The 23,720-nt window shown below is 60.1% G+C and overlaps 4 protein-coding genes across 4 annotated transcripts; 1 reads left to right on the top strand and 3 right to left on the bottom strand.

Annotated features, from left to right (window-relative positions):
• Positions 1–393: 393 nt before the first annotated feature.
• PHF13 (PHD finger protein 13) lies at positions 394–3,114 on the bottom strand. Its single transcript, XM_042794628.1, has 4 exons — positions 2,944–3,114; positions 2,387–2,488; positions 1,437–1,989; positions 394–1,039 (listed from the first exon to the last, which is right to left on the bottom strand). Exons 1-4 carry the CDS (start codon positions 2,980–2,982, stop codon positions 813–815), a joined length of 921 nt encoding a protein of 306 aa, XP_042650562.1. The 5' UTR covers positions 2,983–3,114; the 3' UTR covers positions 394–812.
• A 79-nt stretch (positions 3,115–3,193) lies between these two features.
• Positions 3,194–13,159, top strand: KLHL21 (kelch like family member 21). The gene is made up of 5 exons (XM_042794625.1): positions 3,194–3,280; positions 4,215–5,296; positions 6,702–7,107; positions 9,924–9,996; positions 10,384–13,159. Exons 1-5 carry the CDS (start codon positions 3,219–3,221, stop codon positions 10,675–10,677), a joined length of 1,917 nt encoding a protein of 638 aa, XP_042650559.1. The 5' UTR covers positions 3,194–3,218; the 3' UTR covers positions 10,678–13,159.
• An 836-nt stretch (positions 13,160–13,995) lies between these two features.
• Positions 13,996–18,914, bottom strand: ZBTB48 (zinc finger and BTB domain containing 48). Its single transcript, XM_042794627.1, has 10 exons — positions 18,406–18,914; positions 18,087–18,310; positions 17,235–17,346; positions 16,780–16,872; positions 16,343–16,429; positions 15,879–16,033; positions 15,179–15,315; positions 14,649–14,813; positions 14,455–14,543; positions 13,996–14,358 (listed from the first exon to the last, which is right to left on the bottom strand). Exons 1-10 carry the CDS (start codon positions 18,817–18,819, stop codon positions 14,062–14,064), a joined length of 1,773 nt encoding a protein of 590 aa, XP_042650561.1. The 5' UTR covers positions 18,820–18,914; the 3' UTR covers positions 13,996–14,061.
• A 41-nt stretch (positions 18,915–18,955) lies between these two features.
• On the bottom strand, positions 18,956–23,670 carry TAS1R1 (taste 1 receptor member 1). The gene is made up of 6 exons (XM_032993241.2): positions 23,516–23,670; positions 23,124–23,430; positions 22,008–22,784; positions 21,385–21,597; positions 20,931–21,051; positions 18,956–19,894 (listed from the first exon to the last, which is right to left on the bottom strand). Exons 1-6 carry the CDS (start codon positions 23,668–23,670, stop codon positions 18,963–18,965), a joined length of 2,505 nt encoding a protein of 834 aa, XP_032849132.2. The 3' UTR covers positions 18,956–18,962.
• Positions 23,671–23,720: the final 50 nt, after the last annotated feature.

Here is a 23,720-nt window from a genome sequence, read left to right as displayed (position 1 = left end):
CATCGTCTTCTTAAAACAGCACCTTAGAGTTTAACAAAGGGCCGGGAAACGGAGCAAACGGTATTCCCCCATACACACATTTGAGCCGATCATGCAAAACAAAGTCACAAAAAATCACCATAAGAGGAGACCTTCTAGGAAGAGATCCGGTGTCACTAATCCCCAGCGCTGCCTGTCCAGAAAAAAGGTCACTCTCTTCCTTTGAACGCGCTGGTCCCTCGGCACAGGAGGAAGTCCTGTTTTCACCTGAATGATGCCAAATCATAGAACTCCCCTTCTGCCCGGGCCCGCTGAAGAGGTGGCAGATCGCGCAGAGGTCGGTATGCATTGACGCTCACTCCTACGGAGCCTTAGAATATCTAAGATTGATATATACGGACAAATGGGCAGGTATAATATTACATTAAAACACATGGCCATTTACTTTTCAGACTCTTCACACAGATTCCCTCTTCACACAGTTTCCTAGCACAGAGAAGGTTTGCAGTTTCCCGATATGATGAGAAAACGTACGTGGCAAAGGTATTATACATTCCCCAGACATCACCCAATTCAGAGTTGTAACCGGACAAAACCCCACCGAACCCAGAGAGCTTAGTCTGTCCCTCGAGCTAATCGGTATCTAGCAGCAGTTTTGACCAGCCTCTTCCAGCCCCGGCTGCCCACGACTTGGCGATTTCTCGTCCCTGTCACAGCCGGGCAGCCCGTCAGCCTGAGCAGCAGCAGTTCGGGGGAGCTGTCCCCGGCCCCCTGGCCGGCGCCCGCGGCTCACCCGCCCGCCCAAGCAGCGCCCCAGCACACGCCTCCCGCCCCTAGTCCAGAAAGCGCCTGCGCGAGCCCGTCCGGGAGCGGTTCGAGCGGCGAATGTCAAACTTGGAGTCCCGGCACTTCTGGCATATGTAGACCTCTGGGACGTTCGACTTGCGGATTTTGGCGCAGGAGAGGTGGATCCAGGTGTGGCACTCGTTACACTCGATCATCGGCCGCCCGGCAAAAGGCTTCATGCAGAAGCAAGTGACTAGGTCCCACGAGTCGTCGTCTGCAAAGAGAAGCAGCAAGCTACGTTTTTAACGGCCAATTCCCCTCACCCATGCCAGGAACTTACTCTGCTTTTGCACTGTATTAACTACCTAGGGTTCAAAGACGAGCACTTTGCTGCTTTTTCCAGGCATCTCTTGCACGGGAAGAGACGCTTGGCAGTACAAGAGGCCGTAATCCAGGAGAGGAGAACCAGCTGCTTTTATTAAGTCGCAGCTTTTCACTCAGTTTATCACAAAAGCAGCCAACCAACCCTCCCCTTCCTCCCAAAATCCAGCTGCTGCTTAACTCTGCCCGGGCAGCGCACCTCAATGTTATGCTACAAGTAAAGTACCAAATCAGCAACAGCACCGCAGCTTCCGCCTGGCTACTCCTCTTCCGCCAGCCAAGCCACCTACCCGAATCCACCATGATGTCCTCGTCGTCACCGGTGCCATCCTCATCCCGGAAGACCACCTGCTTGCCCTGCCGAATGACCGTTCGTTTGCCCACGCTCTGGATCTCCACCGTCTGCTCGGCCGTCACAGCAGGGTAGGAGACACTGGAGGGGGTGTCAGAGTCCCACACCGAGCAGTGCTCGGTCGCAGACTGGGGGTCGCCCTCGGATGAGGGGCTCATCGGTGTCTCTACATAAGAGTCCTCTGCCTCCAGCTCCAGCAGCTTCTCCTCGTAGTCCTCCTCTGCAGACACCTCTGTTTCCCTCCTCTTCAGCTTTTTCTTCTTCCTGATTTTATCGATTTGCTTTCGCTCTGGCAAGAAGTTGCCGGGTTTTGCCCGCTGGAACAGGGAACCGTACGGTTTTGCTCGCTTAAGCTGACTAAAGTTCTTTCTGTTCTTGGCAGGCAAGGAAACAGAAGAGGGGATGTCATTGAACCGGGGGTCCCAGCTATCGCTGTCAATTGTGCCTCCGGTGCTGTTGGGAGGGCTCGGGCTGTTCCTCAGTGGCGTTTCCTGGAAAAGGTCGAAAAAGCGGATAAAAGCCTTAATTTGGAGCCGACTCGTGTGCGGCGCCGAGGCGGTGCACCCTTCCCCCCGAGGCGCTGCCTCGCACAGCCGCTCTCGCCCAAGCTCTGGCCCCGCTCTCCCCGCCCGGTTCCCCGCGCTGCCGCGGGAGCTCCCGCCGGGCCGAGCCGCCGCCCGGAGCTGCCCAGGCCCCGGAAGGGCCGAGGGAGCGATTCCGGGAGCCGCGACTCTCTTCACCCCGCCCCAAAAGCGGCCGAAAGCCCTCCCAGCTGCCGGAGTTCCCCCTTTTGTCTGAGGGACGCGGCGCGGAGGCGCAAGCCCCTCGCAACGGCCGGCAGCACAAAAACGCCCCACGCCCGGTGCCCCGCGCCCGGTGCCCGCTCACCTCCTGCGGGTACGGGATGTAGCCGGCGTAGGCCAGGACGAAGGTGCAGAACTTGTTGAAGTCTTCCACGGTCCGGTGCCGCCGGGAGGCGGGGGAGAAGTCCTGTGGGGGACGGGGAGGGGGTCGGCGGCGGCCGGGCCGGGCCGGGCCGTGCCGGGGGGGGAGGCGCCGCCGCCGCTCCCCGCAGCCGGGCCCCGCCCGCCGCCGCTCCCCGCGCCGCCCCACCCCCACCCCCCGCGGCGGCGGCAGCCGGGCAGCGCCGCCGCCACCGTCCCCGTGTGCCCCCCTTCCCGCCCCACACCCCCGGGCTCGGTACCAGGCCCTCAGGCGGCCCCCCCCGCCCCCCGGCGGCAACACACGGCGGGGCGCGCAGCCGCCATGCCTCGCCCCGGCCCTCCGGCGCTCGGGCGGTACAAGATGGCCCCGCGGCGGGGCGGCGGCGGGGAGCGGGTACCGAGTACCAGGTACCGGCGGCCGGGCCGGGCCGGGCCGGGCCGGGCCGGGCGGCGGCGGGAGACGCCCCCCCCCCCCCTTCTCCCCCCGGGACCCCGGCTTACCTCCGGGGCGAACGGGGAGGCACAGGAGTCGGAGTCCATGTCCCGGCGCGGGAAGCGGAGGCGGCGGCAACGGCGGCGGCACCCGGGCAGCGCCGACACCCGCGAACCGCTCGGTACCGGCGGGAGGCGGCGAAGGGGCGGCCGCCCGCGCAGGGGGTGCCGGGAACAGTAGTCCGCCCGCGTGGGGGGTACCGGGAACGGTAGTCCGCACTCTTGGGGGGTGCCGGGAGCCGTAGTCCGCCCGCGCGGGGGCTGCCGGGAGCCGTAGTCCGGGCATGCGCGGGAGGGCGGGGCTGGGCCGGGGCGGTGGCAGTGGGGAGCGGAACGGAGCGTGGAGGTGAGCCCGGGGCGCGGAGTGGGAGGCGCGGGGGGCACTGGGGAGTGGAGCGGACGGTCCGGGAGGGGGGGGCTCGGGCTCGGGCTCGGGCTCCGCCGCAGGGCTGCGGTAGGCCCCGGGGGGACCTCTCGGTTTAGCGCGCCGCCGCCCCCGCCCGCTGTGACCGGCCCGGCCGCGGGCGGGGCCCCCGAGGCGGCGCTCGGCACAAAGCGGGGCCCCGAGAGGAGCCCGAGGCAGCGGCCCGGCCCCGGGGACCCGCCCCCCGCTGCCCGGGGCTCCCGCCGTGGGCAAGAGCCCTCTGTCGCGGCCCCGCGTGCCTTGGCGAGGGTTACGCGCGTCGCGCAGCTCCGCCGCATCCCACAAGGCTGGAAACGCCGCGAATTTAGCGAAAAATTTCGTTTTCTCTTGCGGTATCTATCTCCCCGGGAGCGGGGCCGGGTGGGACGGCGGCCGCCGCGCTTTCGGCCGGGACACAGAAGGGCTCCGGGCTTCCGCGGCCGAGCCTCGTCGTCGGTGACAGGCAGAGGGGTTCTCTCCCGGGAGCACCCCCCCGGCACCTCGCTTTTGAGGAAGACCCCGCCGTGCTTCTCCAACAGCGCGGGGGCCACTCCTTCCGGGCAGCCCGTCGAGGGACGAGGCGCCCAGGCGCAGAGCTGGCGGGTGTGCAGAGCTCAGCCCGGCGCCTCTGAGTCCGCCTTAATCCCGGGGAACTTCAACACGGGCTCCTTAGAAATATAATTAGACTGAGCAGGGAGGGAGGTTGGCAGCGCCAGCATGTTATGCAACTGCTGCTCCCCTGTGACGGGGGAAGGAGGATGTTTTTTCAAGGGCTGTTTAGTTTATCCCACTCTCAGGCCAGAGGACGTTTCTCCCTGCGCTAACCCACCTCTTTCTCTCTTTCTTTTTGCATTTTGTTCTCTCTCTGCCCTGCAAGCTGCTCTCAGGGTCGGATCCGGCAGGGCGTGACACAGCCTGTGCTCTCCCGCGGGCGCGGCATGGCGGCGAGCACGGGCGGCGGGACGGCGGCGGCGGCAGGGGAGCCGGCGCACGCGGTGTCGCTGCTGCGGGGGCTGAGCGCGCTGCGAGCGGAGCGGAGCCTCTTGGATGTGACGGTGGTGGCGGGCGGCCGGGAGTTCGGGGCGCACCGCGCCGTCCTGGCCGCCGCCTCCGGCTACTTCCGCGCCATGTTCGGCGGGGCGCTGCGGGAGGCACGGGCCGAGCGGGTACGGCTGCACGGCGTGGAGCCCGAGTGCCTGGCACGCCTCCTCGACTTCGCCTACACCGGACGGGTGGGCGGGCTGGGCCCCGACATCGCCGAGCGCCTGCTGCGCGCCGCCGACCTGCTGCAGTTCCCCGCCGTCAAGGAGGCCTGCGGCGCCTGGCTGGCGCGCCAGCTGGAGCCCGCCAACGCCCTGGACATGCAGGACTTTGCCGAGGCCTTCGCCTGCCCGGCGCTGGCGGCCGCGGCCCACCGCTTCGTCCTGCGGCACGTGGGCGAGCTGGGAGCCCAGCTGGAGCGGCTGCCGTTGCCGCGCCTGCTCTCCTACCTGCGGGACGACGGGCTCTGCGTCCCCAAGGAGGAGGCTGCCTTCCAGCTGGCGCTGCGCTGGGTGCGTGCCGACCCCGCCGCTCGCGCCCCGCTGCTGCCCCAGCTCCTGGCCCATGTCCGCCTGCCCTTCGTGCGCCGCTTCTACCTGCTGGCCCACGTGGAGGGCGAGCCGCTGGTGGCCCGCTGCCCGCCCTGCCTGCGCCTGCTGCGCGAGGCCCGCGACTTCCAGGCCGCCCGCCTCGACCGCCACGACCGGGGGCCCTGCGCCCGCATGCGGCCCCGGCCCTCCACCGGCCTGGCTGAGATCCTCGTCCTCGTCGGTGGCTGCGACCGCGACTGCGACGAGCTCGTCACCGTTGACTGCTACAACCCGCGCACCGGCCACTGGCGCTACCTGGCTGAGTTCCCCGAGCACCTGGGTGGGGGCTACAGCGTCGCCGCGCTGGGCAACGACATCTATGTCACTGGTAAGGCGCGCGGGGCACGGAAGCAGCAGTGTTGAGAATCCGTGGGCTCTAGCAGCGAGGCTTAGCTTTCCTCGGGGTAGCAGGGTTTGAAACCCTGCTCGGGCTCAGCACGACTGCAGCCCGAAGGCAGGCATGGGGACTCCTGGAGTCAGTGCTGGATTTAGCAGCTGGTCTCAGTCCAGGAGGTGTTTTGTCATGACTAACACGCCTGGGCAGAAGTCACAGATCTTGCGCTGGTAGAACTTTCTAACCGCTCGCTCTGCAGGACAGGAGTGGCTTGGGAGGGTTTTGAATTTCTGGCTGCGAAAAAGGTGTTTGTGTTTGGAGCCCCATGAATCACAAGCCAAGAGCGTGCTCGAGGCAGATGCATGTCAGAAAGCCCCAGGTTCCTCAGCCAGCCAGCGCCTCTGAGTCACAGCACCTTCCTCAGCACGAATCCTGCCTCCTCACAGTCCGCTGGGGCTATAATTACTTCTGTCAAGGTGACACAGATGTGTAAATTTGGCTGTTAATCTGTATGTAGATGCCTCCTTTGAACCAGATCCCCATAGCTCGAGAGACAGCCCTGCAGTGGCCCTAACAAACCAAGGCCTGGGAAACCAGGCGCTACGGAACAGCTTGTTCCGGGTGTGCAGGACGGGCTGACAGAGATTTGAAGGGCAGGTCAAAATGCAGGTAAACAGAAAACTCTCTGTCTCTAGTCACAAGCAGAAAGCAAGTCTCTGCTTTAAGTGCAGAGTTGTACAAGTGATGGGCTCCACACAGCTCATTTGTACGGATGTCCTTGCATCCCGTGGGAGCTTTCCAGAGCAATCCCAGGCGGGTCTGGGGGTGCTGATACTGCTGGGAGCCCCGTGCTTCAGCAAGGCCGCTGCTGGCAGGGATCTTGGGTCGTCCTGCACAGTGTCAGCGTCGTAGCACGGGCAGCCGGGTGGGTTGGAAGGTTTCTGTGCTGCCGGGTGTAACGCTGCCGTGGCAGCTGGGCGCTGGTGTTAGTCTCTGCTACATGACAGCAGCTTCTGGATAGCGATGGAGTGGGGGTTGCAAAATGGGCAAGAAAATAGTTATTTGGAAGGATGGAGGTAGTCAAACCTGGGAGACTTGTTTTGATCTGTGGCTGGGTACGGGCTGGGAATGACATGGGAGAAATCCTTCCTGGCTTGCTGGGAAAGAAACAGGGTAAAACTTTGGTTAAAATCCTCACAGCGCACACTGCTGTGGTCCCACAGTACTGAAATATTTTCAGAATGTACAGCCCTGGGAAGCAGAAAAGTGCATGTGGGTATTAAGAAGGTGTAGCTGGAAGATGTAACAATCCCAGCCCGAGCCAAGCCCTCTCCTCCATTGCCCTGTAGTATGTCCCTTTGCGAAACCACCCTCTGAAACGTGGCGTGCTGTGCTGCAGGGGGATCGGACGGCTCGAGGCTGTACGACTGTGTCTGGCGGTACAATTCCAGCGTGAACGAGTGGACGGAGGTGTCTCCCATGCTGAAAGCCAGAGAATACCACAGCTCCACGGTCCTGGACGGGCTGCTGTACGTGATCGCCTCCGACAGCACGGAGCGCTACGACCACTCAGTGGACGGCTGGGAGGCCCTGCAGCCCATGCTCTACCCCATGGACAACTGCTCCACCACCTCGTGCCGCGGCAAGCTGTTTGCCATAGGCTCTCTGGCTGGCAAGGAGTCCATGGTCATGCAGTGCTACGACCCCGACAGCGACCTCTGGTCCCTGGTCAACTGCGGCCACCTGCCTCCCTGGTCCTTCGCCCCAAAGACCGTCACTCTCAACGGCCTCATGTACTTCATCAGGTGAGTAGCGGGAGCTCCCTCCCCACGGGGCAAGCCCAGGGTTTCCCGGGGAAGGCATGAGGGTTTTGGGGTGGTTGTAGGCACATGCTGCCTTGGGAAAGCACAGCAATGCTTCTTCTGATGGTGCGACTGGGTCTGTAAACCACCACGCCTATTTCCTTTACTTCTGGTATAAGTAGACCTCAAAGAACTATACTTAAAATTCTGTAAAAATGTCTGAGTCTAAATCCAAGGGCTGAGGAATAGCCAGGTATAAATCTGGCTGAAGGCAGCAGCGCTGCTTGGAAATAGGCTTCTCAGTTTTCTTGGCTTCTGGTTCAACGCCCCTTGTTGCTATAAATAAGCAAGTAAGCTCCAAGAAAACGTTAAACCGTAGTGCAGGAGGGAACATCTTCCATCTCAGCGGAGATAAGAGGACTGAAGATGAAATGATTGGTCACTATTTTTAAGCGCCTTTCCAAACTGGGACTTAATTACCCATCTGAAGCTGTCCTGGTGGCGCAAATACTTTGGTTATCCACTTAATTAAAAATAAACTGAAAGGCATGCTAGCGCTGAAGCATTTTGTCTTGTGTTGACTTGGAGCAAACTTAGACTTCTGTGATGGCCTCCAGACGCTCTTCTTTTTTTAATCTCCTCTTGGCTTTGCATAAAGCAGCAACTTTGACCCAGGACCTTTTATTTGATTCATTTGGGTTCGTTTGAGTGTCTTGGTTCCTGGCAGTTATTTGCAGGTAGCAGTTTGAGTCACTTGGTTTTCAGTAAATACTGGCAGGAGTGTTCTAGCTATATCAGCTTCTGGTCACAAGCTGATTCTATAGGTTTTCCTTTTTCCATTTTGAAGTACTGATGATTGACACTTCAGGATTTCTGATCACTTATGCAACTTGCGGGAGTTAATGAGGTTATTGGGGTCAGGTTTTTCTCCCTTTGTTTCATGAGCTGCATGTGGGCTGCTGCTCTATATAAAGCTGTAAAATAATCTTTGAAGGACAGAGGAATAGGTTATGAATAAAAGTCACAAACTCATTTTTTGGTTAGTTTTAAATAGCTCAGCCTAAAGCCTCCGACTGACGATACCCTCTAGTGGGACTAGTTTTAGAACTATAAATATGGCACAGCAGCGAGGCTTAGCTCTTCAGCTGCATCCTTCTTGAGCTAACCCCAAGATGGGGGAGGAGGTCCTGGGCTGACTGTCACCAGAGCCTGGAACTGCGTGGTGAGAGCTTTGCCCCTCATTTCCCTTCCAGTCCATTGGGGTTTTCGGCTTCTTCCTTGGAAGTATTTGTCTCTCCTGCTGCCATTAGTTACGGGAAGCACTGTGAACAGCAGCACTTCATCCAGGTACAGATGGCTTGGCAAAAGCATTTAGCTCCCCAGCGCTGGGACCCAAGGCAGGTATCAGCTCTTGGTTCTGAGTAAGACAGGTTGGTCTTAGTGCAGCTCCACGGGGCTTACATGTGCTCCCATTGAAGATATTTCATTCAGGCGAAAATCAGTTTAGTTCCAGGTACATCACAAGGGTAACTCAAACCAAAGAAACTGGTTTTCTGGTGTGTACCATATTGGGTACCTTAGGAACATTATTCAGTGTAGCCAGCAAGTCCTGTGGCACGCACCTCGGCTTCACCTCAGGTTTGGCAGACAGATTCCTGAGGTAGTGGTTTGCTAAACACACCTGCTGTTGTAGCTGCGTGTTTATTTGCGCTCCCTCGCCTGCTCAGATTCATGTCAGCAATCAACAGCAACAGCTTGTCACCCGCACAATGCATGGCAATGTGTGATGTCATGGTATAGATCCAAAGACAATAAAACATTCCTTGCAGCCCTCTGGGTCTGTCTGTAACAGGGGTGGCTCAGAGTGACCGACAGAACTTCTCTGGCTGCCCCGACCATGTCCTCTGCGTGTTCCTGCCTCGCAGCCACCCCTCGCCTGCCGTCTCGCGAGCAGAGCGGGTGACAGAAGCCTTGGGGGGTTACGCTGCGCCCACCAGCTCTTCTCTCACAGTCCTCCAGCCCATCTAAATTTGGCGTCAGCGAAAACCTCAAGCAATAGGGATGCCATTACTTTGAAGTGAATGGAGGTTTAAGCTTCGCCAGGACATCAGTAATTTTTCTTCCAGACCCTGAAGCACTTGGCACCAAAGCCAGATTGGTCTGTGAAATGCAGGCTTGCAGAAAGTTAGTCTGTGAACACACCTACCAAGGTGCAGACGTTAAAAAAAAAAAAGACTGGATTGAAGAAAGCGCTCGGGCTTGCGCAGCGATTTCCACTCCAGCAGTGGTGTAGCTGCACGCTGGACTCCCAGTCTGGAGCAGCTCACCCCGCTGCCTCGGGTGGAGCGACCGACTTAGGGAGGTGGAAAACAGCGCATGCTGTTGGCTCGCTCTGTCTCCAGTCACCTCGTCTGCCTAGGTAGCATCCCAAAACTCGGTGTACACCAGAAAGAATAAAGCGCATTGCTTTGCCTGTCGAGAAGCTCGGAAGGGGCGTTTGGGCCCTTTGGGAGTAGGTCACTGGCACTGAGAACGAGACGCTCCTGCACGATGTCTGTGCCAGCCTGCTCCGTGGGTAGGGGCCAGCAGAGACGTCCAGGCGTTTTCTGGGGTTGAACATCACTGCTGGTGCAGGAGAAGCCTGGGCTGGGGGCTGCATTGAGACCTGCGCCGTCATACAGGAACCCTTTGGTCTCCGATCTGTGTAGCGGGACTGGAGCAGAAGTGCTCACGGTGGCATTTCAGGCTGTTGAACTGGGGCTTCAGAAGGCAGAAGGTTTTTAGAATGCAGAGGAGTAATTTTGTGTTATCTCCCACAGAGACGACTCAGCTGAAGTGGATGTTTACAATCCAGCAAAGAATGAATGGGATAAAATCCCTGCCATGCTTCAGGTAGGACGCTTACCAACCTACTGGATGCTTATATCAGTCTTAAAAATTGGCTTAATTTACCTTTGGAAAACAAGGTGCTCTTTAGATTATAAACCTTTGCACATGGAGTGCATTTCAGCCTATCACAGTCACCTGGAAGGAAATCTCCTGGACTGTGCTGGTGTAGCCGGGTGCTCAGCCCAGCACATGGGAGCTGAGCGAAGCCCTAAAGCTCCATCTCCCCCGGTGGTGGGGCAGCGCTGGCTCAGAGCCCGGGTCAGCAGCTGGTGGGTGCTGAGCCCTGTCAGGGCGAGCAGTTGCAGGACAGTGCCCGACACCTTTATCATCCGCCTAGTTGGGCCAAACCCTCCTTTCTCACCGTTGTGTTTATTTATTTTTAAATTGTAGGTGCATGTTGGGGGGAGCGTGGCTGTGCTCGGCGGGAAGCTCTACGTCTCCGGTGGCTACGATAACACGTTTGAACTCTCGGACGTCCTGGAAGCCTACGACCCCGAGACACGAACGTGGAGCGTGGTGGGCCGACTCCCCGAGCCCATCTTCTGGCATGGCAGCGTCAGCATATTCCGGCAGTTTATGCCAGAAACCACGCAGGAGGATGACAGCATCACGCTCGACAACACCATCAACTTGAACAGGCAGCAGCAAAACCTTCACAACCAGAACCTCAACGAGCTTCGTTAGCGGGGGAAGGCGTTATCCCCCGGCTCGAGGCGAGTTCGTTATCCAGAACCAGTGTTGCTTTGAGAGAAGACAGAGGCAAACGGGTGCTTGGAAAAAAAAAATGTACTGATCATAGAGGGAGTGAAAACTCTGAAAGCTTGACGTGCTGCTGCGGAGCCGTGGCCGGCAAACAGCGAGGCCTCGCTGCGGCCTACCTCGGCCCTTCTCGGGCGCGGGAGGAGGCGGCGCGCGGCCCCCAGGGGGGACCCGAACTCTGAGGAGAGCAGGCGCGTCGAACGTCACCACCGCACCACAGCTTACAGCCTTTCACCGGGAGCTCCTTCACCCCGTAACACCTCGTTTGCCTCCAAACTCCTTTCTTTGCTTTCTTTTTTGGGAGGGCTCTGTCTGGTGGGACGGTGGTCTGGACCCCCACCTCTGTTCTGTGCCTCGGAGGAAGACGGACCTCCTGCACACGTCTTCCTCTGCATGGTTAGAGGGGGGAGAGGCCTTCCCACGAGGGCTGGAGGTCTGTTAGTGGTGAGAGGTGAACATGAGAACGTGGCCCTTCCTGCCCTGTCGCCATGGTCCTTGGCTCCCGTTCATGCCTTCAGAAGGAACAGACGTCCCGTAGCAGGGATCTCGCTTTGTCTAACTTCAGCTCTGCCTGTATTTTGCTGGGGCTTTTTTTAAGTTGCAGCATTTAAACTTCTGTAGGTGTTTTCCAGCCCTTCCTAGCAGAGGAAGTTTTTCCTTCTAAGAAGAAACACCTTTCATCTTTTAACTGCATTCGCACAGCTAGACTGTTTTTGTTTCTGACCACCCCTGCGGCATCCTCCTTTAGGGGAGGGGAGAAGCCAGCAGCCCTTGGCTGGCCCGAGGAGCGATTCCTGGGGCTGGCTGCTGCTGCCCTCGCGGGGAGGAGCCGTTCTCCCTCCCGCTGGCACCGGGCTCCTTGGTAGCAGGGCTGAACTACACAGCAAAAACTGCTGCTTGTGGCGAGGGCTGTTTGCTGTCGCTTCTCCTGCGCTGAGCTCTCAGCCGGCGTGCTGGGTTGGGCAGATCGGCCCCATGCAGCAAGGGCAAGCTTTTGTTTCTTCACCACTTTAAAGGAGCTAAGTTGGCATTGTACTATTTTAGAAAAAACAAGAAAAAAAAGTACTGGGAAAGGTGAGTGCAGCTTCCTCAAGGGATTCACTGCATGCTTGCAGAACTGCTGGCAGTGTTTAGGTACGTTGATGCAGAATTGCTTTCAAATGCATCACTTTGTGTGAAGGAACCCACCGGACCTTCGGAGGGGTCTCGTGCCTGTCACGCCTCTGGTTGCAGGAGCTCTTGGGATTTGGGCAATTGGAAAATGCTGCTGAGGTGTTTTGGCAAAGGTTGTAGGAGTTAGCCGGAGTGTTGCAGATTGAGAGGTAGTTATTTTAGGGTTTTTTTTTTTCTTCTTTTTGTTTGGGGTTTGCTGGGTTTTTTTGCCTGTGTAAGATTTGCCTTCATACTCGCCCGAGTGACCTAGCTAGCTTGGGCTGTATTTCCTCTATCTACCTTAGCTGAAGAGGAGCTGTGTGCAGTTTACTCGCGGAACATTTCTTGAACAAGCAAATGGCTAAAACTGGTACAGCTCGCCCAAAAACGAGCGTTGCACCTTTGGGAAAACTGTAAAGCATGGTAACGGCTGAAGCGTTGGCTGGATGTGTTCGCTTTTTCCATCTTTCGTTTTTAACCAATAGGAAACAAAATTTGCATTTCAACTTAATTCAGAGATGGGAAGCCTGTCTACTTGACTGCAGGCCTCCTGGCTTGCCCTTGGATTGAGTAGTGTTGGAGCCCCATCTCCACATCAGCTCTTCACAGCTTTAAAAATATCTGGTTTGCCTTGAATGCTGTTTTATGCCTTGCTCCTCAGCTGTGAACTTGGGAAAGCCCTTCACAAGATCTGGGCTGTTCTCCAAGTCTGAAACTGACAGTGCCTTGAACCTGCCGCGTGCGGGATTGCGGAGGGGCCCTGCCCAGCCGCGGCAGCAACTCGGTTTAAAACCCTCCCTGGCGCTGCTGGGGTGCGGTGGGGCCCCCCTTGGGCGGAGGAGCCGGGGGGGAGGGGGGGGAATGCGCGGGGGCCCGTGATTTGGGGTGGCTCTTTTGTTCCTGGGAGTAACAGCCGCATCCCGCTGTGCCGACCCGCGAGGCCAAAGCAGCCCATGCCCCGGGGAGAGCCGGCGCGCGCCGCGCAGCTGAACTCGCGTTGCAGACTGAAGTATTTCTGCTGACCTATAAATAGTACACACACCCCGTCTCAGACTGTAGTGCTCGCTGCTGGATCTGCCACCCCCAAACTCCCCAACCGCTGAACAGTTACGGATCTGTATTTATTTTTTGTAAAATTCATTGTGTCCAAATCTCTGAGTACAGTTTAAATACCGTCCTTTGAAACAAAGGCATTTTACATTTACAGATAATGTATTTTTATTCTCCTAGTTTGTTTTTAAATTTACTTGCAGCAGTCAAGTTAAATAAAATATGTTACAGAAATCTCGTCTTTGAGGGGAAGATTACTGGAGTGAGTTTTTACTGTGAAGTTTCTCATTCTAGGCCCGAGGTGCACTTAAACCAGAGACTTTCTGCCTTCTCAGTGAGTAAAAGAGGGAAAGGGGAGAGAGCAGGGCTGCGATTTTCGGGGCATGTGGGCACACTTTCCCCACCCTGGGAATACTTGGGAAAGGGTTCTCAATGTCACGGCAACCTCAGATTGTGTTATTTCAGACAGATATAAATCTCCACACTTACAAACAGGAGCTCAGAGCATTGTCCAGCTCCTTGAGATAATGTATTTCAAGTTAAGTAACAGCTGAATTATCTCAGTGGTGAGAAGTCCCACCTTTAATGTGGTAAAGAAACAGCAATTAATGGAAGCTTGACGAAACAAAGTAGAAATAAGGCACAAACTTTAGCAGGAGACAATCCTTTTGGCAAGCCTTTAAGAAAAGGGTCAGAGCAGAACTCTCTGGGAAGGTGAGCTTTAATTGAGAGCTTTTGGATGCAAATGCAGAACTGCCAGCAAGAGCCCTGGAGGAAAGGGGAGGCCAGCAACAGCCGTCCCTCCATCCGAAAACCAGAGCTCGTTAAAAAGTAATTCACAGTATTACACACAAGGAGTCACATCCCACCTCATTTGAGACATGTACATTTATTTAAGTAGCCAGTCTGAGCAGCTTCCTGTTTCTTCATTTCAGACACGATTATAACCTCATTGTACCTTCATTTCCCTGCAGCCTGGGGTGGGAGGTTGGTGGGGAAGGAGGGGAAGGGGCACAGTTCAAAAGAAAGGAACAGGCGTGGCAGAGTGTGGCTCCAGCCCAACACTTTATTGTGTTTTGGTAGGGAGGAGGCAGGCAGGCGGTCATGCTACGTTTCACAGTCTCCGGGAATGGTCGTCGTTATAATTAGTGACTGCTCAATCACATCCGCCGTAGAGAAGTTCTCATTTGAGCAGAGTCTCTGCACGGGGATCTCCTCGGGCAGGGAGCCACGGGACAGGGACTCCACGATCACCTCGGCTGAGCCCACCTCCAGCTCAGGGGGCGGCTGCAGTGCCACCACCACGGCCTTCTCGTCCTCGATGATCAGGTTCCGCAGCTTCCGCTGCCGGGGGTTGTAGTTCTCCACCCGGTCGTGAATCTCCATGTGGCGCCTCAAGTGAGCCTGCGAAAGGAAGGGGCAGGACGAGGGGGCAGGACGAGGGGCCGGGTGAGGGCCGGCTCCCCGGGCACGGCGGGCTGGGGTCGAGGAATGCCTCACCTGCCGCGTGAACTTGTAGCCGCACTCGGTGCACTCGAATTTCCTCACGCCCTTGTGCCGGCGGACGTGGACGCGCAACTGTTCAACAGCTGAGAAGGGAAGCGAGAGCCCATTGGCAGCGGCGCCCACCGGCACCTCGGAAAGGAGGGCAGCTTCTCACGAGCCATGCGAAAGCCCGAGGCCCTGGCCGTTACCTTTGAATGTTTTCCCGCAGATCTGGCAGAAGTGGGGCCGCCCCTCCTGGTGCCGGCTGGCGATGTGCCTCAGCAGGGGCCCCTTCTCCGTGAAGCGCTGGTCGCAGAACTCGCAGCTGAAGGGACGCTCCCCGGTGTGGGTCCGGTTGTGCTTGTCCAGGCTCGCTGCCGGTCCCGGAGGGAGAGAGCCGCGGGTCAGCGGCGCCACGTGCCGCCCGTCCCAGGGCTCCGGTACGGGCCACGCCGCAGCGGAGACCGCACACGCGCGGCGCTTCGGTCTGTGCCGGGCTGGTCAGGAAGGCTCAGCACAAGGAGCAGCCTGCCCAGCTAACCGTTACTGGGGGAAACTCCTCCATTTCTTCCTCTTTTGTGCCGCGAGGGTAATGGAGAGAACAGGACCATGCCTTCCTCAGCGTTAACACCCGCTCCCAAGAGGGGGAAGCGGGCAGAAGGCGGGTTTCGCAGCACGGCTGCTTGCTGGAGGTCCCGGAGCACGGCGCTACCAGCCCCCGCCGCGCGCCCGGGGGTACCTTGCGTCCTGAAGGTCTTGCCGCAGAGGTGGCACTGGAAGGGCTTCTCGCCGGTGTGCGTGCGCAGGTGCATGTTGAGGTTGGCTTTCTGTGTGAAGGCGTGGTGGCAGAACTCGCAAACGTAGGGCCGCTCGTTCCTGCAGGCAGGGGAAGCGTTACCTTCATCTCCGCCTTTGCCAGCTTCAGCCCCTCCGGTTAGCTGCTGCTCCTCACCCAAAGTTCTTCTAATTACATCCTACTTCAACCCCTCTCAAACTGAAGTATTCGGGAGGCCCACAAATGCTATTCTGCAGCCACAGGATCCCGAGCTGGAGCCTCCCACCCCTTGGGCATTATAACCAGCCCAGGAAACAGAACGCTAAGGATGAGGGTGAAGAACAGCCACTGGCGCACACTCGCCACTTCAAGAATACAAATTAGCCGGGCTGATGAGCTTCAGTCATCGCCTGTGTTGCTACAGTGGTACGCTCAGAGAAGTGCCACCAGCCTGCACTTCCTCTGGAAGAGAGAAAAGCAGAATGCTGCTTGGCTCCCTCACCAGATTTCTGGCAGAAGTTTCAGCCCAGCACCTCAGGAAGGGGGTGCTGGCCGCCCTCCAGGCAGCTCCTCTCCCCAGCACCACCCAGCCAGGCCCTCGGGGGAGGAAGCGCAGCCAGGAGAGCCAGGGTGACATGGGGGGAGGACGTGAGTCGCATCATACCTGTGCTTGGCCTTGATGTGCATCTGCAGGCCATTGCGACTCGAGGCCCTGTGCCCGCACTCCTCGCAGACAAACAGCTTCTCTCCCCGGTGCTTGAAGGCCTCGTGCAGGCGCAGCTCTGTCCGAGACAGAAAGCACTTGGAGCAGGTCGAGCACTGCAAGGCCACAGGAGAGCGCGGGGTTAGGCAGCTCGCCCGGGCGCGGTTTGCAGCGTACGCCCGCAGGAGACCCGCTCACCGCCTGTCCCTCCACCTGACGCTGACCAAGGCGAAATGCTGGTCGGTACTTGGGTCCACCAGCCAAAACGACGAGGGCTGCTCCTGCACCCCAAAAAACCACTTCCTGCGGCTCCCCGCCTTGCTAAGCGGAGCCAGGCAGGACGATGGGCACCACTCTCTAGGCCAGGCCTGAGCGCGGGATGATCCCCTCCCAAAAGCCCACCACCGCCTGCCCACCCCCCTTACCGCGTGGGGCTTCGGCGCGCCGTGCAGCTTTATCATGTGGCTCTGCAGGTCCTTCTTCTGCATGAACTGCTGGGCGCAGGAGGAGCACTGGAAGACAGGAGAGGAGGGTCAGCTTCCAGCCGCCCCCCAGATGGCGATTTTGGGGCGAGGAGAGGACCGGCAGCACGCCGGCGCAACGGGGAGGGGAGCGCCATGCTGGCGGGGAACACGAATCCCTGGTAAGGCCGCAGAAAGCGCCTGGCCTTGGTGCCTCCCTGCAGCAAGCTCCAGCTCAGAGATGGGAATGACCCTCAGCGGGCTGCTGCAGGCCGGGGAAGGGAGCTGGTGCGCTCGGCTCCCCGGCCAGGCTGCCCCGAAAGAGAAAGGCTCGCCCCCTCTTCCTTTGTGCAAGAGCCCAGCAGCCGGCTGTGGGGACGCCGAAGGGCGGCACGGCTGACCTTGTATGGCATCTCCCCCGTGTGCGACACCATGTGCAGCCGCAGCTCCATTCGCCTCTTGAACACCTCCTGGCAGACCGAACACGTGAAAACCTACAAGAGATGGGGGAGGCATCAGCTTCCGCAGAACCAAGAGTTCGATGTGACCCTGTGGCTCCGGCGCCAGGACCTGGGAACGATGTTTAACCCCCACCCGCAGCGATCTGGGTCTTTTACAGTACAAAGAGTACCCTCAGGTGCTTGAAAACGCAGACAAAATGTGAGTTGTCTGGCAAATCAACCAAAAGCTGCTGCCGTCCTCAGCAGCAGCAGGCTTGGGGGGGGCCCTGCCTGTGGTACACGTGCCGTGCAGCAGTGACGAGGGGTTTTTGTTCAGTAGCTGAGTGCGACGTGGCCTTTGGCTGGAAAAGCAGCACCCGCTTTCCAGGCTGCCAGCGACAGCCTCCCGGGCATACCTGCTCAGATCGGTTCATGCAATTTCTGGCTTCGTGTTCCAAGAGATTCTCTTTTCTAAAATAACATTTGCCACATTTGGAACATTCAAATGGCTTTTCTCCAGTGTGTTTCCTAGGGAGAATACAAATGGAGAGCATCCGTCACTGCCAGTCCAACAGCAGAGACACACGAACAGGCCTGGCAAGGGCACTGGCAAGGGACTGGGAAGGGAGAAGGCAGGACCTGGCAGCTTTTACGTCCCTCAGCGCCAGTATTCACCATCGCCCAAAACCCGCCTTTTCCCCCACCTCTGCTGATCCTGTCGGAGAGCAGTGGAGCTGCCGGTGCCTCAGTTTCACAGGGCTGCAGCTCGCCCCTTGCAGACGAGCCAGTGCCCTCCCTGCAGGCGCCCGCTTCGCCCTCAGTTATCAGCCCCGCAGCTCTCCTCACAGTGCCCGGCCACACCTGTGCGCTCCCCCCAACCCAGGCACGTCCCCCCCCCCCGCAGCCAGTGCCGATTTTGAAAGCCCAGGACAATTTGCCACCATCCCAGCGCATCCCCCAAAGGAGCCCCTCAGCGCTGCCTTTTTGAGCCAGGCTGCTCCAACCCCTGAGAGCCCGGAACAGTCGTTCCAGCTCTTGAAAGCGTTTTAGAGATGTATAAACCCCACCACCACCCCCCAGCTCAGAGCAACCCCTCCCCGGGGGGCAGAGGGGGCCTGCTGCTCCATGCCGGGAGATGCTGAGGCGTGGAGAGCAGCCGGCATGAGGCAGGGCCGAACACCCACCCACCGTGTAGGAGCCCCCCGGGGTGCTGGGGACGGTCCCTGCGCGCAGAACGGCCGGGGAAGGAGAAGCCAGAGCCTGTTTACCTGTTGTGCACTTTAAGGTAATATTTGCTGAGGAAGGTTTTACGGCAGGTGGGGCACTCGGCCGGCGCCGCCGTGCCCTTCCTGCTCCCCGCGCCGCCGGGCGCCTTCCCCGGGGGTGGGCTCTTTCTGCTCCGCAGAGCCTTTTTCTCGGGAGGGGCCTCGGCGCCGCTGCCCCCCCGCCCGCCGTCGCCCGCTGCCGCCGCCTCCGGGCCCGGGGGGGTGGCCTGCGAGGGAAGAGGCGGCCGTCACCGCGCCTCCCTCCCCGCTCCCCCTTTCCACCCCCCCGCCCCCACCCGGCTCTCCCGGCCCCGGTACGCACCGCCTGCCCGCCGGGCTGCTCCGCCGCCGCCACGGCCGCGTCGCGAGGGGGGCGACGGGGCCGGCGGCGGGGCGCGGCGGGGCGGAAGGCGCGGCAGAGCGCCACGGCGTCGGGCACGCCGAGCTGCTCGGCGGCGGCCAGGAGGCGGGCGCGGTTGTGAGCGGTGAGCGCCAAGCGGCCGGTGTAGAAGAAGTCGAGGAGGAGCTGGAAGGTGTCGGCGAGGCCCTCGGGCAGCGCCACCGGCCCGCCGGGCCCGCGGGCGCGGAAGAAGCGGGAGCAGCTGGCCAGCACCGGCCAGTGGGCGCGGAACTCCCGCCCGCCCACGCCCAGCGTCGCGTCGCAGAACTGCCCCGCGGCCCGCTGCCGGTTCAGCTCCCGCAGGACGCGGACGCTGTGGGCCGCCGCCGCCGCCATGGCCGCGCCGCTACCGGGTCCCGGGCTCCGCCGCCATCCCGGCAGCGCGCCGGACGTGACGCGGGGGCGCGCCGGATGTGACGCGCAGCCGCCGCCTGCGGGGACCGGCGGGCGGGCGGCTGCGGGACGGGACGGGACGGGGCTCAGGCGGCGGCCAGGCGCTGCGTGTAGAGCTGGATCGCCATCTGGAAGTGCTCGGGCGTGTTGAGGCGCGGCCGCAGGAGGATGATGAAGGCCTTCGGGACGAAGTAGCCGCCCAGCAGCGCGCCCAGCGTGCAGAGGCCACCCAGCACCAGCACCGCCGCCTCCTCCCGGCCGCGGAAAGCGCCCTGCGTGCAGACGACGGCGGCGGAGCCGGTGAGGTGCAGGAGCAGGCTGCAGGTGAGGCACTTGGCCTCGTTGTAGCTGGCGGGCAGGTCCTTGCCCGCGTAGCTGAGGGCGAAGCAACAGGCGCTGAGCAGCACGCCGTAGGCGATGGCGGCGGTCCTGCCCGCCGCCGTGCTCGCGGCGCACTCCAGCACCACCCGCTCGGCCGATGAGCTGTAGTCCCTGCGTGGCACCGAGGGGCTGGCGGCCTCCGCAGCCAGGCACAGCACCGCCTGAGCCGCTGTGCTGCCGGCAACGAAGAGCACCGGCCCCCTGCGCCGCAGCCAGGCCTCGTAGAGGGCCGGCCAGCGCGCGTTCAGCTTGAAGATGCAGATGATCTGGAAGGAGCGCGTTGCCACGCACGAGAGGAAGACTGTGAAGCTGATGGCAAAGAGGGGGAGCCGCAGCAGGCACGTGTGCCAGGTGGGCTCCCCGAAGTAGCAGAAGAGGCTGCCGCAGGCACAGGCCAGAGCGCCCAGCATGAGGAAGCACATCTTCCCGCCCGCAGACTTGACCACCGGTGTGGAAGCGTTCAGGGCGAAGAGGACAGCCAGGCCTGCCATGAGCAGCATGAGGAGGACGGTGAGGGTCAGCAGTGCCCAGGAGATGGGCTCGGACCAGGACAGAAATTCGACCGTGCGATTGAAGCAAGCTTCGCTCCCCGCCGGGGCCCACTCATCTACCCCGCAGGACTGGCAGCTGTAGAGGTCTGCGGAGGACACGAACCCGGGTGGTGACAGGCACCTCGCACACCACAGACCCCCGGTAAGAGACCTGACGCGGTGGAGTGCCCAGCCCTCTGGGCTCTCTGAGAGAGCTGCATGCTCCTCGCATCCTGCTCCTGCCTCTTGGGTGCTTCTAAGCCTTGAGAGGCAGAGGGGGCTCTTTTCCCAAAAGACACGCCCCCGCCAAAAGGTCCCCCTCAGTGGACTTCCCAAAAGTCCATTGCTTGGGTTGAGAGGCGCGAGGCCCACAGGAGCTGAGGCTCAGGGGCTGTGGGTGGGAAGGGGCTTCTGCATCCAGCAGTAACCTGGGAAGGCCAGGACGGGTCAGCAGCAGCCCCTGCTTCTCCAGGCTGGGGCAGGGGAACAGTAATGCCATCTGGCCATGTTTGGGGGCTCCCCACTCCTGCTGTTACTCAGAGCTGGCGTTTCCACTCCCTTCAGCCCAAGTGTGGGCCAAGGCTGCCGAGCGACCGGCTGCCAGCAAGGGGTTTGTCGCTGTGGCTGGTGGCTCCGAGACAGGAGATTCCTGCTGCCTGTCCCTAGCAGGGGACATTTCCATACACCAGCTGCTGGTGACCACATGGTGCGGAAGCCCTGAGTGCCATCTGGGGCACAAAGGCAACCACCTGCTTGAATTTCCCTCCTGGAGGATGTGGTGCAGGAAACAGCTGTCTGGCCAGGCGTCCCTTGCCCACAAGCCACGGGAGACAGGACTCTGCTGGCGCCGTTTCTGCTGGCTGTTTGACTCCGTGGGCCTACTCGTGGGCAGCACTCCCCGGAAAGCACGGGGCATGGGCTTTGCATACCCATGGGTAAGCAAACGAGAGTCAGACTGACCACACTCAGGTCAGCTCAGAGGTTTTCACTGACCACAGGGAGGAAGAGAGAGTGGGAGGGATGAGGCTGGGGAAACAACAAGATGGAAGCAAGGAGCTGACAGGAGGAGGAGGAGGCAGGCTGTGGGCAGGGGAGCCAAGTGAGAAGGAAGGGGACAGGAGCAGCCCCCCCAAGCATACTGACCCGATCTGTTCAGGAAGGTTCCTGGCGGACAGGCCACGCAGCTGAAGCAGCATCGGTGGCGGCTCTGCTGCAGCCGCTTCTCACCCGGTTGACAGGCCTTGGAGCACACCGAGGTGGGAGCCTGTCGGGAGCACGGCGAGGGTCAGGCAGGCGAGTGGGACCAGGCAGCTTGCAGCTAGCTTTCAGGGCAGACCCTAGGCAGGAGCTGAGAGCTTGCCACTTCATGGCTCTTACAGAGGTGGTGGGAAAACGAGACCGTTTAAAAGTAAAAGTAGGGGCCTTTTTGGTTCATGTGCCCTGCTTGGTTTTTGGAAGGATGAAAACTGATACTCGGAACACCAATCACCCGCCCATACTGCCTCCATCTGCCCTCATTTTTGTCCTGCTATGGGGAAATACCCCAGAACTGGTAGTGTTGGGGATGTAGCTGGCTCGGCAGTAAGCAGAACAGTACCTGCTGATCTTTTGTGTGCCACACAATTTTGCCCTGGTCAATGCTCAGCCTGTCGGGGTTCACACGGAAAGTTCCTATCACATCAAAAGCCCAGCTCAGGCCACTCCAGTTCCACATGATGATGTCATAGCCTTTATGAATATCCCCGTTGGCATCAAAAGAGATTCGGCTCTTGTACAGTGTGAAGTTCACTTGCTTGACTTTTTGTAGGAGCTGTAAAACAGAAGAGTAAGAGAACAGCCCTTCCTGGTAACAAGACTCCTACTGAGAAGTGCCTTGTCTCTGGAGGGAGATGTGCTAGAGGGCCCCTTCTCTGCTCTGGCTCCTCTTTCCAACCACCAAACAGCTAGCGTATGCCCAGCTGCAGAAATTCCAGGTTTCTGCAAGGAGCTGGCAGTAGAGGAACAGAAGCAATCTGGGGGGGGGGGGGGGGGGGTCTGGGTCTAGGTCCAGGCTGCTTTGACTGTTATGGGCAGCTGAAGCCCACAAGGCTCTTCAGCTAGGACATGAGCCTTTCAGAGGGACAGCAAATCCCTGAGCACAAGGGGGATGTCTTTCCCTGTGAGGAAGGATCCTCATGGATCCTCTTCTACAAGGAAGATCCTTCCTCGTGTTGCTCTTACCTGCCAGGGGTAGACCGTGCCTTTGGTGCACACCCCTGAGGCACAGCCCAGCAGTTCGTGGAGACCGTGGGCCACAGCATACACAGCTGAGTACACATTGAAGGAGGCTTGAGCATCATATGTGTTGGGGGCAGCGGTGAGCAAGTGGCAGCCAGTGCAGCGCTGGGTGCAGTCCAGCTGGGTGCTCCCTCTGATCCCCCCGCCTGCCTCCGTGCTGCCGGCACATTCAGCCGCAGGGCCTTCCTCTGCCCTCCTCCAAGATTCAAAGCGTCCCAGCATTGTGGAATCTGTCTTCTCAACCGACATCCCAATCACCGAGCCGATATTCTGGATGCCAGGCACCTGCCAGATCGTTTGGGCTAAAGACCAGTCTTCGGAGCCCACCCACACCATGCCTGTGACGTTCCTCTGGACCACCACCTCAAAGAAAGGGTGGGCACTTCGTCTGTTGGAGAAGACGACGGTGACGTTGACCCTGGCATCTGTGAGGACTCTGACCAGGTTGTGGAGCTCCGGGCTGCTGGTGTCCTTGTTGACGGGGATGATGCCTCGGTAGGCAACACACATGTCGCTTGCGGTCAGCAGCTTGTAGAGGGCATCCAGGCCGTCCCTGCCGTAGGCGTTGTCGCTGCCCAGCAGCGCAACCCAACTCCAGCCAAACTGCCGCAGCAGCAGGAAGATGGCCTTCACTTGCTGCCTGTCACTGGGAATGGTACGCAGGAACGAGGGGTAGAACCGCTTCAGGCTCAGCATCTCCAAGGAGGCTTCGTAGCTAATCTGTAAAGGGAGGCCGGAGAAGGGGGGTTGCGCTCCCCTAGGCAGCGGCACCCTAAGAGCTAACTGCACAGGCAGCCCGTCTCCTGAAGAGACTTGGGGCTGGCCAGGCAGTGGACCTGGAGCCAAACATGCTGCTGTGAGAGAAACCTCTGAAGGACAGCAAGCCAGCCATGATTCCAGCCTGCCAGCTGACAGTGCCTGGGAAGAGACCCTGCCAACACATGCGTTGGGGGGCTGCGATTCCAGCCCTGCCCATCTCCCCGGCTCCAAGCCCATCCTCCCTCAAACCATTACTCCTGGGGGTCCCTTTTCTTCCTCTGCCAGAGGAGCTGCACTTACCTCGGGCATGAGGAAGACGCCAAGGATGGCCGCTGTGGTGAGGGCGAGCTGGGTGCTGTCAGGCCCGATGACGGCCACCACCTCGGGCTCGTAGCGGCCGAAGTTGGGGAGCACCTCGACCTCCTTCTTGCCTTTCCGTGCAAGGGCACGCAGTGTGGCGTGGAGGCTGGCGGGCTCCGAGCAGGTGTCGTGGATGTCGTAGCCCAAGGTGACGTTGGGGAGGAGGGTGCTGGAGTTGTTTATCTCCTCCACGGCGAAGCGCATGGCCTGGGACAGGCAGTAGCCGTGGCTCTTGAAGGTGGCAGCGCTGTGCGAACGCAAAGGCGGTTTGCAGGGAGGAGGAACCGCGGGGTTTTTTGGGGAGGGGAACGCGGGGTGAGGGGGGAACTCACTCGTCGCAGCCGTCCACCAGCGGTCGGGCGGCGGCCCGCGGCGCCGGGCCGTGTATCTGGAAGAGGCCGGCCAGGCGGTAGTCGCCGCGACTGGGGAGGGAGGCGGAGGCGGCAGCGGCGGCCGCGCAAAGACAGAGCAGGGCGGGCAGCGGCATGGCGGGGCGGCGCTGGGCGGCGGGCGGCGCCTCTTAACGGGGCGGGCGGC

The sequence above is a fragment of the Tyto alba genome, unplaced genomic scaffold (genome assembly GCF_018691265.1).
Source record: "Tyto alba isolate M040663 unplaced genomic scaffold, T.alba_DEE_v4.0 Super-Scaffold_20000042, whole genome shotgun sequence".
NCBI classification, from domain to species: Eukaryota; Metazoa; Chordata; class Aves; order Strigiformes; family Tytonidae; genus Tyto; species Tyto alba.
Note: the sequence above shows the minus strand (reverse complement) of the source record. Positions and strands in the feature narration are given on the sequence as shown.